The sequence below is a fragment of the Myotis daubentonii genome, chromosome 2 (assembly GCF_963259705.1).
Source record: "Myotis daubentonii chromosome 2, mMyoDau2.1, whole genome shotgun sequence".
NCBI classification, from domain to species: Eukaryota; Metazoa; Chordata; class Mammalia; order Chiroptera; family Vespertilionidae; genus Myotis; species Myotis daubentonii.
In genome coordinates, this window is record NC_081841.1 from 103,146,258 (window position 1) to 103,159,697 (window position 13,440).

Genomic DNA, 13,440 nt, shown 5'->3' on the forward strand with positions numbered 1-13,440 from the left:
AGGGAAGTTTATATCATTACAGGCCTATCTCAAGAAAAAGAGAAATCCCAAGTAAACAACCTAACATCATATCTTAAAATACTAGAAAAGTATAACAGCAACCCAAAGTCAGCAGAAAAAAGAAATAATAAGAGCAGAATTAAATGAAATAGAGAAAACAAAGACTATACAAAAAATCAATGAAGCAAAGAGATGGTTCTTTGAAAAGATTAATAAAATGGGCAAGACCCTGGCTAGACTCACTACGGAAAAAAGGGAAAAGACTCATATAAACAAAATCAGAAACGAGAGAGGAGAAGTCACCACACACATCACAGATATGCAAAGGATCACACTAGAATATTATGAAAGACTTTATGCCACCAAATTCAATAACCTACAAGAAATGGATAAGTTCCTAGAATTCTAGAACCTTTCTAGACTAAATCAGGAAGAATTAGAAAATCTAAATAGACTGATCAGCAGTGAGGAAATTGAAACAATCATAAAAAACCTTCCAAAACACAAAGACCAGATGGCTTCACCAGTGAATTCTACTAAATGTTCAAAGAGGAATTAAAACCTATCCTTTTCAAACTCTTCCAAAAAATTGAAGAAGAGGCAATACTTCCTAACACATTCTATGAGGCCAATATAACCCTGATACCAAAGTCTGGCAAAGATAACACACAAAAAGAAAACTACAGACCGATATCCCCAATGAATACAGATGCAAAAATCCTAAACAAAATACTAGCAAATTGAATACACAGTACATCCAAAACATAATACATCACAATCAAGTGGGATTCATTCCAAGGACACAAAGATGGTTCAACATTTGCAAATCAGTCAACATAATACACCACATTAACAAAAGAAAGGATAAAAATAATATGATCTTATCAATAGATGCAGAAAAAGCATTTGATAAGATACAACATCCATTTATGATTAAAACACTCAATAAAATAAGAATAGAAGGAAAGTACCTCAACATAATAAAAGCCATATATGATAAACCCAGAGCTAATATCATACTCAATGGTGAAAAACTGAAAGCTTTCCCCCTAAGATCAGAAACAAGACAAGGATGTCCACTCTCACCACTCTTATTCAACATAGTGCTGGAAGTCCTAGCCAGAGCAATAGAAAGAAAGAAAATGCATCCAAATAGGGAAGGAAGAAGTCAAACTGTCACTTTTTGCAGATGACATGATTTTGTATATAGAAAACCTTAAAGACTCTACAAAAAATCTATTAGAAACAATAAACATATGCAGTCAAGTTGCAGGGTACAAAATCAATGTGCAAAAATCCATTTTCTTCCTGTATACTAACAACAAAACTTCAGAAAAAGAAATGAAAAAAAACACAATTCCTTTTGCAATTGCAACCAAAATAATAAAATACCTAGGAATAAACTTAACAAAGAATGTATATACTGAAAATTACAAAGAATTATTAAAAGAGATTGAAAAAGACACAACAAAATGGAAAAATATCCCATGTTCATGATTGGAATAATCAACATAATTAAAATAGCCTTATTGCCCAAAGCAATATACAGATTTAATGCAATCCCCATCACAATCCCAGTGTCATTTTTTTTAAAAAAAGAGCGAGAAATCATTAGATTTGTATGGAACCACAAAAGACCAGAATAGCCAAAGCAATCCTGAGAAAAAAGAATGAAGCTAGAGGTATCACACTACCTGGCTTCAAATTATACTACAGAGCTATGATAATCAAAACAGCATGGTATTGGTAGAGAAATAGACCCACAGATCAATGCAACAGAGTAGAGAGCCCAGCTATAAAATCACACATATATGGACAGATAATTTTTGACAAAGGAGCCAGAAATGCACATTGGAGTAAAGATAGTCTCTTTAATAAGTTGTGCTTGATAAACTGCAAAGCCACATACAAATGAATGAAACTGGGTTACAGTTTGTCCCCATGTACAAAAATTAATTCAAAATGGATCAAAGACCTAAACATATGACCGGAAACAATAAGTTACATCGAAGAAAATATAGGTACCAAACTTGACCTGAAAGGCAAGGGAGGTAAAGGTGAAAATAAATGAATAGGACCATATCAAACTGAGGAGCTTTTGCACAGCAAAAGAAATGGACAACAAAACAAAGAGGCAGCCAACCAGATGGGAGATGATATTTGCAAACAGTAGCTCTGACAGAGGTTTAATTTTGAAAATATATAAAGAACTCGTAAAACTCAACCCAAACAAACAAACTAACAAACAACCCAATCAAAAAGTGGACAGAGCCCTGGCTGGTTTGGCTTAGTGGATAGAGCGTTGGCCTGTGGACCAGAAGGTTCAGGGTTCAATTCCGGTCAAGGGCACATGCACATGCACGGGTTGCGGGCTTGATCCCCAGCAGGGGCATGCAGGAGGCAGCCAATTAGTGATTCTCTCTCATTGATGTTTCTGTCTAACTCTCCCTCTCCCTTCCTCTCTGAAGTCAATAAAAATATTTTTTAAGAAAAGTGGGCAGAGGACCTGAAAATACACCTCTCCCAAGAAGGCATACAAACAGCCAATAACTTTATGAAAAGACTAGAGGCCTGGTGCATGAATTTGTGCACGGGTGGGGTCCCTTAGCCTGACCTGTGGGGCCCATTGGGGCCATCTTGCCCAGTCCCAATCAGGGCCCCAAGGGGGCCAGCTGGCCAGGGTAAGGGACTGTGGGAGGTTGGCTGGCCGCCGGAAGTTGGCTGTGGGAGCGCACTGACCACCAAGGGGCAGCTCCTGCATTGAGTGTCTGCCCCCTGGTGGTCAGTGCGTGTCATAGCCACCAATCATTTGGTCAACTGGTCATAATGGTTGCTTAAGCTTTGATATATATAGATGTTCAACCTTGAGATAAAAGATAGCAGTGGAGTAAGTGGCTGCTGCACAGACCTGCTCCCAGGACCAAACTGGAATTACAATTAAAATACAGAAAAACTTCCTGACTAATCAATTGAAGACTCACTGGAGAGAACCCTGATAACTGAGGATGGTAATTGGAGACCGCATAGAGCCTGGTAGGAGGGGCAGAGGCACGAAACGGCTGGCTGGGCTCCCACAGACAGCAGCTGAAGTTCCAGAGAGATATCTCAGCTGTGGGGAGTTGCCACTGAGAACTCTGGAGGAGCCTAATCCCCAAGCTGGCACCCCCCCCCCCCGCCCCCGCAGGGAACACCAGAACTAAAAAGGGTACCCAAACAACATCTGGCTGTGAAAAGCAGCAGAGTTGCTGTCTTCTAGGGAGAAATGGCTGGACATGGAGAAACCCCCTTAAAGGGCCAAAAGCACAAAATTCCCTGTGGAGCCACTCACCTTGTGCTCCAGCAGAGGGAGGGCAGAGTGGACTGGAGCTGTGTTAGCAGAAGCCAGGACTGGGGGCTCTGGAGTTAGAACTCACAAGGCAGACACCTCAGTTTTCTGTGCTGAGTCATTCCCTCACATTGTGGAGGTCATCTTTCTCATGCAGATATTTGCTATACAGGTGGCTTTGCCTGGGGGGAAGACAGTTGACCCACCCAATTGGAAAACACCTTGTCCCACAGAGCGGAGTTCCTGAGGCCCATTAAGAGACTGAGAGTAACAATTAGTCCTGGAATGCCTCCAGGATTTATTTTCTCTCATGAAGAAAAATTTTCTACTTGAGGTACATGGGAAGCTTTGTTAAATAAAGAAATAATAACTAAAAAAAAGATGTTCAACCTCACTGGCAATTAGGGAAATACAAATCAAAACTACAATAAGATACCACCTGACACCTGTTAGAGTGGCTATTATCAACAAGACAAGCAATAACAAGTCTTGGAGAGGTTGTGGAAAAAAGGGAACCCTCATTCACTGCTGGTGGGAATGTAGACTGGTACAACCACTATGGAAAGCAGTCTGGCAATTCCTCAAAAAATTAAGAATAGAGCTACCATATGACCCAGCAATCCTATTCCTGAGTATCTATATATATAAAAGCCTAAGAGACTATTATGACTGGAACGACTGGTTGACCAGTCGCTATGACGTGCACTGACCACCAGGGGCAGACGTTCAAAGCAGGAGCTGCCCCTCGTGGTCTGTGCTCCCACAGCCAACCTCCTGCAGCCGGCTAACCTCTCACAGCCCCTCCAACCCCCTGCCCGCCAGCCAACCTCCTGCAGCCCCTCCTGCCCCCCCCCCCAGCAGGCTGGTCCCCCCAAACAGCTGGCCAACCTCCAGGTCCCTCCCCCTGGCCAGCCATCCCCCTGTTAGACTTCAATCACCGGCCAGGCCAAGGGACCCCACCCATGCACCGGGCCTCTAGTATATCCATAAAACTCAAAATCATGTATTTGCAAAGATATATGCACCCCTATGTTCATTACAGCATTATTCATGGTGGCCAAGACATGGAAACAACCAAAGTGTCCCATGATAGAGGACTGGATAAAGAAGATATGATACATATACACAATGGAATACTACTCAGCCATAAGAAAGGATGAAATAGTGCCATTTGCAACAACATGGATGGAACTTGAAACATTATACTAAGTGAAATAAGTCAGTCAGAAAAAGCCAAAAACCATTTGATTTCACGTCTATGTGGGATATAAACCTGAACTTATGAACACAAACAGCAGAATGGTGGCTGCCAGAGATAAGGGGAATGGAGGGAGAAAAAAGTACTAATATAAAGTGAGAGGAGATTTGACGTTGGGTGGTGGGCACACGGTACAATATACAGATCTTGTTACATAGAAACCCACACATGAAACCTATATGTTCATGTTGACCAATGTCACTGCAATCAATTTAATAAATAAAAATTTAAAAACCCACAAAAAACCAAAAACACAACAACCCAGAAAAACAAGGCATAGAGAGAAAAATAAGGAAAATGACGATTTCAAGTGGTTCAGCCTAATATATTAAAGTACTTAGTCTGATGCTTTGTCACATAGAAGACATGGTGATGCGTCTTCTCTTTAGAATCTGGGGTGGGGTGTACAGGGTGGGGTGCTGGAATGGAGGTATTCTCACAGAAATGCTTTCCATCATTTGGGTAGTCCAACTCGAACAAAAGTCCTAACTTGTGGATGCAAAACTCCTTTCCTTGGCTACTTTCAGAGTAGAACTGTCAGGTACTTTGTAGAGTTTTATCAAAGTTTTCCTTTAAAAAGGACAGCCTTTTGAGGTGGAAAATATCATGACATGATACTTGGGCAATGATGATGTCAGGGCTGGAAGAAGAGGAAGAGCTTTGAAGTCTCCCTAAGCAAATGGCCCTTTTTCTCCTGTAGCCTTTGCTAGATACCTGCTTAGTTGGGCGCATAGCTTTCTGTGCCTCAAAACCCCCTGGCATTATCTTGGAGATCTTGGAAAGCTGAAAGCTGCCCTTTAGGTTTTCATTCCTGTTTCTTTTGGTTTGGGAACCTTAAGATGCATTGAAAGAACATGAAAATTTCATCATGACGGAGGAAATGAATTATTTTCTAAACTTTAAAGGATCTATGCATTTTGATTTGTTTGGTTTACATACGTTTCACTTTCGGTCTATCTATGGCAGTGGTCATACATCTCTATGTGATTTGGCTCTACCTCCTAGCAGTTCTCACTTGAAAGATAATTTGTTTTTCATTTCTAAAGAGAAAAAGTTTTATGGTTGGGACTTGACAGTATTAAATAGTTTATGGTTTTGATCATCTCACTTGTTAGTTTCATAATCTTACCTTATAGTTAGGTCAAGCCCCAGTTAAGCCTTTGGGATTTGTGATGTACAGCTAAGTTTCCATTATAATGTCAAGTGGATCATTTCAAAAAATTGGTTACCATGGGCTTAATTCTCTGATAGTGTCAAGTCTGAGATGTGGTAAGAGAAATATTTTTGAGGTGACAGGACTCATTTTCCCGTGGATGATGCTGATTGTTTCATTTACAAGGCTTATCCTGGACTCTCTCTGGCCTCACCTAAAAGTCGTAAAGTCAAGGGGCTTGCAGCAGTAGAAGAAAGTTATGTGACCAGCGCAGAAATAGCTTGTACCTGTTCCTAGGCCACATCCAACTCAAACCAACATTCAGGAAATGCAATGGGTCAGTTGAAAGCCAAACCGCAGTGTCCATACCTTTTAGCATTTTTACAGCCACAGTCCGGCAGGTGGGTGATTTCTTAATGCCAAATGCAGATGCTTGTACCACTTTTCCAAAAGCCCCTCTTCCAAGTGATTTGCCTACAATGAAAAGAATACATTGATTTGTTTACCAAGCCAGTGGAGTGAGTTTAAGTCTTTTTCAGGAACAAGTGCCATTTTTCCTATTTGTAGCTGTGAGGCACATGTAACTTTGAATGGGATCTCCAAGGAACTGACCCTGAAAGTGTCATTTCTTGAGTAAATTTTTCCAACTCTTTACTGTGCTTCTGAGGTACCCTCATTCTTCACAGCTATGCTGGGCACCTAGAAGGCCTTTTGTGCAGGCGGATGGCCAGTTTCCTCTTCACAAAATCCTCCTGGAAGGGAGAGGCCACCAAATCCTGGGTAGTCTCTTCCATTGTTTAATAACATTATTAACAAGAATATTTCCCTGTGTCTAACCTAGGCCCCTTTTCTTGCCACTTAAGGACATTTCTTCTGATCTATTTTTAGCAGAAAGCGAGAAATTGAGAATGATAGTTATTGCTATTGGTTATAATAATGCTTTATAGATTAAAAAAACAAAACAAATACCCCCCCCCCCCCCCAACTAACTCATGTATGACAAGGCAAAAGGAGTGAGCCAAAGAAGTCACTCTTTTTTGAATATTCTGAGTGAAAAAAGTCAACAAAATGCCTCTGGTCAAAAGTTAAGTTCTGATAGTTAGTGCTGATTTGACACAACATCTCTCGAAACCCAGTCCTCATTCTGAGACTGTTCTGATAACAAGCTCTCAGTTAGTTAGCCTCCCTCCCTCCCTTCCTTCCTCATAGTCGAATCTCTTTCCCCAAAGAATATAGTTGTTGTGTTATTTTTTAATTCTTATAAAGTTTTTAACGAAGCTTTCCTCCTTCACCATATTAGGACCTTTATACTTTTTATGCACATCTACTCAGTAACAAAGATGTCTTCACTCTGCCTCTGTTTAGTATCTTCCATTACCAATCACCTTTGGGCATCCAGTTAGGACATGGGAAGTGTTCAGTTACCAGCATAATTATATGAGCTTTTCTGTAGCAGTCTCTGCATCTATCTCATAGGGACGCACTCTGCATTAGGAAGGGAACACTGGTGACATCACAAGCCTTTCTTATGGTCAAACATGTACCTGTAGTGACTGATAAAGATCGTTCGTTCCTCCCAGAGCACATGCCATGGGCTGGGACGCAGTCAGTGTTTCCTTCTTCAGATAAAATTGTCCAAGATATAGACCAGCAAGGGGACTGTTAGCTTAAATAGAAGAGCCTTGAGTGGCCCCTGAAGGTGCAGGACATGGAGATCACGTATTGAAAGGGCACTGGCAGATACCTTCTCCAGACTCGTGAAAATGGCTGCATTTGGTTACAGGCTTATTCCTTGCCTTTTTAGGGTAAAAGAACAATGCTTTCCTTTTGAAGTGCCTTCTACCATCTAATATGAAAATTGTCCTGAGCCTGAGAAGTGGTAAGATAATCTCTGTCTTGGGACACCTCTCCACAGGCTGCAAAGACTCTTGCTTGTTTGGGGCAGATGGAATCCTTTTCTTTCCACACTTCAGTCCCCGGGCATGCCCTTCTTCGCCATCGCAACACTCTTTGTTTTAACCAGTGTTTGGGGACTTTGCTTCTATTACTGAGAATCAACTCATTCTCACTTCGCTTTCCTCAGTCTTTTCCTTTGTTCTCTTGGAAGCTGATTGCTGCCTCACAAAGCAGCATGAAGATTATATATATCTATATCTATATCTATATCTATATCTATATATCTATATCTATATCTATATCTAGATCTACATCTATATCTATATATATAATCATTGTTCTTTTACCCTAAAATCAAATTTTATTGATTTCACAGAGGAAGAGAGAGGGAGAGAGAAACATCAATGATGAGAGAGAATCATTGATTGGCTGCCTCCTGCAATACTCCCTACTGGGGACTGAGCCCCCAACTTGGGCATATGCCCTGACAGAGAATTGAACCATGACTTCCTGGTTCATAGTTCGATGGTCAACCACTGAGCCACTCCGGCTGGGCTGCTATGGGCTCTTTAATCATCTGGTGCACTGGAATCTTTCTGCAGACTCACAGTTCAGTATCGGGGGAGCCCAGTCACACTGGACTTGACTTGGCCTGATCCTCCTTTTCTCTTAAAGTCTTCCTTTGGTGTTATCCAAATGCCACTCACTAGCTTGTAAACTACTAGGTCATAGTCATACAATGAAAGGATATTGGAATTTCTTCTAAGAATGACTGGCCAGGGTCCCTGGGACACTCTGGGGACAGTGCATGGCAGCATGGGGCTGAGCTCCTCTCTGGCATCCAGGGCTGGTCTTATAAGAGGCAGCACCAGCCCAGGTCCCATTCACCTGCCATTTTCCAGACTCCCTGTGTTGTTTCCCATATTCGCTAATTCTGAAAATTTTCCAATAGAAAGGTGCAATGCCAGACATTTATAAATGTATAGGAGGGGAATTCTCTCTGAGGTTTAATGTAGAATCACCAACAATATAGGTTTCTTTAGTTACCGGATTTCAGGAATTTCAGTGGTAGCAACACCTTTGACTGTTTCTAACTGTATCTATCTATCAGGTACTGTAAATTCTGACTTCTCTCTCCAGGACTGAAAGTAACCCACAGAGTGCAGACAGCTGAGATCAGAAGCAGCTTGATCTCTGCTTTTCTCTACATTCAGAACTCTGTTGTAATTCTGCCCATCAAACCTGCCTTTTCTTCCCATCTCTCCAGATATACTTTCACTTAACAGACACTGCTTCGGATTTCTTTCTCTCATTTATTTGGCTTAAAACAAACAAACAAACAAACAAACAAACAAACAAACAAACAAATCTTGGGCCTCTTTGCTCCCAAGTTAGTAGGACGAGCATTACTCTGGCCCTTGCAGCCACACTCTGCATTGGGACTTTGCTACACTTCCTCTCACCCATCAAAGATACTCACATGTATATTAGCCAAATCGTAGCATCTGGGAAGGAAAAGAATCATGAGAAAGATCTACAACAAGAAGAATCTCCTGAAATGGGATTATCTACACTCATTGAGCCCTAGGGGAATTCTGGTAGAAGGACTGGCACCCCCGCCCCCTCCCGGATGTGTTATGGTCACAGTGACACTAGGCTGATGATGGAAAAAAAGGGATGGAAAGCTCATGTGTCCTGCATTGGAAGGAGCATATTTGATTGCGACTAATAACCCTGGAAAGCAACGTGGCCTGAGAATGGCTTATGGTTGTGGGAAAATTATCCCATATTCCATGCTAAGGTCACTGAAGGGGCTGGGCAGGCTGCCATATAATTTAGACTTGCAGACGGAACTCATCTAGTGTGCCACCTGCCCTTACCTACCCTAAATTTGGTTGATTTTTTTTTCCTGTCAGCAGCCATTACTGGCTTTTGTCTGATTCCTAATTTTCTTCCCCAAGCCAAACAGAACATACTCTTGTGGCCAACTACTTTTTCTCATGTAGGAAGAAATGTAAGTGGGATCATTTCAAGGCCTAAGAGAATGAGAAAAGCCATTTCTCCCTCTCTGTCACCTCACACCTCCACCTCCAAAGAAATGCCAATATTTTTTTTAAAATATATTTTATTGATTTCAGAGAAGAAGGGAGAGGGGAGAGAGAGATAGAAACATCAATGATAAGAGAGAATCATTGATTGGCTGCCTCCTGCACACCCCCTACTGGGGATCGAGCCTGCAACCCTGGCATGTACCCTTGACCAGAATTGAAGCCGGGGCCTTTACTCCGCAGGTCGATATCTATCCACTGAGCCAAACCAGCTAGCGCCCAATATCTTTTCATTGTATGACAATGACCTGCATGTAGTGGGAAGAGCAGGCAGTGCCATTGAATTTGGAACAACAGGCTCTTTATATCGAGTGAGAAGCTCTGGGCACACTGGATGCATGGCCTCTTTTCCTAGTTCCAGCTATTCTGGCATACGTCAGAGTGAGTGGAAAACTTTCAGAACCCATAAGTCAAATATTTTGGGTGGGAGTAATTGAGGTTCCCACTGTTTTGTAATAACTGGGCTGAAGAGTAATTTGCACTGTGGTGTCTAAACTGGAGGAACTTGGGGGTAAGTTGAAGGAAAACACATTTGCCTGTTTACAGCATCTGTGTTACCTGGAAAACAACAGTCCTCACTTTTCAGAAGTGAAACTTAAGTGACCCCCTATGACTTTCTTCTCTGTTTGGACCTTTTGAACACCCAGGAAAATTCAAAGTATGTGGTGGATTTGTGCAGACTGGTTTTTAATCCACAACCTTGAAGAGTACCAACGCTTTCACCAAATGTTTGATTTTACTGTGCCTTGTCATCTTGAATTACTTTCCAGTTCATAAGTTTCTGACTCCTCAAAAATGTCATTAATTAAGAGCACCTGATGGAACTAAACTCCCCTCCTTTCCCTTCAATTATCTACTTTTATGGTGACCTCCTGCAGTGGTTCTCAACCTCATTCAGATGAGGCCCAGAAATCAGGATTTTAAAAAGATTCCCAGGTGATTCTAATGTGCAGCCAAGGTTGAGAACCACTGCCTTAGAGGGAAGAGGCTCAAATACTTTTGTGTCTGCTGCTTAGAGAACGTGCTCGGTAAATGTTGAAAGAATGAATAGGTCCTCCTTGTCTCCTTGTCCCTTAAACCATCCTCTCCGCATTCTCATAGACTCATATACCTCTGTGTCCCTCACCCTTGCAAGGCTGTGAACTGCTGAGGGTAGAATCCTGAGTCTAACCTATTTTTGCATTCCTCAATGCAGTCTTCTGCAAGCAGTAGGTGCTTAGTATGGGGTTAGGAATCTGTTGAACAAATACATTACCTAGTTTAAGTCTCTCCCGGGCAAACTCCCACTTGCTGGCATCATACGGGAGCCGCTCACACTGCTCATCCAGGGGAACTTCATCTGGGTCCATTATAATTGATAGGTAGTCAGTTTTTATTTCAGAAGAAGACTGAGAAATAAAGAGATCCCAAAGTCATCAACGACTTAAAAACCCCCTGATAGCCAATTTAAAACAATATTAGACAATATCTCCTGCTATTTTGGTTCATTTGGTTAAAACATATGGTGAGGTACAGAAAGTAGCACACACATATGCACATCACATCTAAGCATGTGATGTCTATCAAACAACCCTTGCTGTTCCCGCCCTGCATTTCTGTAGTATTATCCTATATAATAAAACCTCGTATGCTAAGTGTCCAAACGTATTACTGTTTGACCAGTCGCTATGATGTGCACTGACCACCAGAGGGCAGATGCTCCGACCAGTAGGTTAGCTTGCTGCTGGGGTCCAGCCGATCAGGACTGGGTGAGATGGGCCGGACATGCTCTGGAGCCCTCCCATGGTCCCTCCCAGCCCCTATCGTGCACCAGTGGGGTCCCTTGGCCTAGCCTGCACCCTCTTGCAATCTGGGACCCCTTGGGGGATGTCAGAGAGCTGGTTTTGGTCTGATCCCCACAGGCCAGGCCGAGGGACCTCCACCAGTGCACGAATCTGTGCACCGGGCCTCTGGTCACAGATGAAAGGCCCTCAGATTCTCCAGCAAACTTATTTGCTTGTTCTGAAAAGCATTTTAATAAAACCATTCCATACAAGGACTAAAAATAACTTTCCATGGCTATTCTGTGTAAGCAGGAATATACATTACAAATAGGCTGACCGTGGAGTCCATGATTATGGCTTTCTACATTTGCAAGAAAGGATAGAGATGGTAAAGTAAGCTCAGGGTCTGCCTCTCTGGGACGGCCTAGAGGTACATTTTATATGAAGTGCTTAAATATACTCAGAAGGCCTGGCCACTTAGCTGCCTGAAAATGACCACAGGGTCCATTAGTGAGATTAGAATAGGATTTACCTTCAGTAAGAAACAGAAGTTGATTATTTCAAATACCAAAGAGTAAGACTTATACATAGCAACATTCATTCCAAGTTCCTTTGACCATTGGTAGGACATCAAGCAAGTAAGGCGGACATCTGCCTTCAGGTGCATTTTTATCTTGGTAATGCAAATCAAGCCCAGAAAATACTTTTTTTTCAGATCATAAATAACTGGATTTACATTTAGTGTCTAAATTCATATCCATGGGTATATTTTCTGTTAGTTAATTGTAGAATTGATTGTATTTCTGTGGGCAGGATAGAAAGGAAGTCTGCTTACCAATATAAGGTGGGTTTTGATAACTCTTGCCAGAGTTATGTAAATTTCATTTAAATGAGTTCTAGGGCCTTTCCCTTCAATGCTTTCCCTCAACCAGATCAGAATTCAGTGGAGAGGACAACCTCTCCATACACATCATGTCACAGCCACCCACATTCTTCAGCCCTTACTCATCCTGTTCTGGGCTGTCACAGCTCACCTCATCCATCACTTGCAATCAGTCTCTTTCTCACAAAAAGTTATCACTAAAATGTGTGACAAATAGCTCAAGGCAGAAAGATTTGCCTGGCCTCCCTAAAGAATGGGTAACAGAGAAAGATAGGGAGCGCATTGGTCACGAACTGCACTTGCCACTGCTGTTCGACTGCAAGGGCCCAGCCTGTCAGATGCTGGTGGGAGTTGGTGAGACTGTAGGGGAGTCTAAATTCCTATGACAGGAATGTGGGGTGTTCATTAGAGAAGCAGCTGGAGCTGGTTTTAGGACTACACTTTCCAATGTCCAACACAGCCAAGGTGATGAGAATCAATCCCCAGTCTTCAGAGAGCATAGCATTGCTGAGCCCGGCAGGGGACGGCGTGGGCTCGGCAGGATGCCAGGGGAGGCTGGCAGTGCTGTGATGGAGGCCGGGGAGCAGGCAACGGAAGACAATCTCCCCACGTGGCCCCTGTGGAATTTTATGGTTTATCTCAATAAGGCAGATGAGAGAAAACACCAAAACGCTCAAAACAAAACAATAAAACAAAAACCTTAAGCAAGGGCTTTGAGGGGAGTGTGATAGCAGAATCTTAGTTGACAAATATTTGCTCTTTCGATTGACATTAACACTGAGCAGCTACTAGGTGCCTGGCATGAAATTGCACAGCCAAGGGCTTCAGGGCCCAGACATTGAGGCTCATGCTTGGATTTGAATCACAACTCACCTTCTGACCAGCACATAACAATGGGCAAGCTGCTTAACCTTTTTAAGCCTAGTTGCCTTATCTGTCAAATGATGGTACTTAACTCATAGGGCTGTTGTGAACATCAAGTGATATAATCCATGTAAAGCTGTTAAAACAGAGCCTGGTATACAGTAAGCATCAATAAATGTTGGCTGTAATT

At 42.2% G+C, this 13,440-nt stretch overlaps 1 protein-coding gene across 1 annotated transcript in view; it reads right to left on the reverse strand.

Annotated features, from left to right (window-relative positions):
- FLT1 (fms related receptor tyrosine kinase 1) overlaps positions 1-13,440 on the reverse strand; it is a 204,800-nt gene that overhangs the window by 36,088 nt on the left and 155,272 nt on the right. Inside the window, exons 17-18 of the mRNA XM_059684051.1 lie at positions 10,996-11,128; positions 6,106-6,210 (exon numbers count right to left, since the gene is read on the reverse strand). Of these exons, the coding sequence (XP_059540034.1) occupies positions 6,106-6,210; positions 10,996-11,128 (238 nt within the window). The remainder of the gene's footprint in view (positions 1-6,105; positions 6,211-10,995; positions 11,129-13,440) is intronic.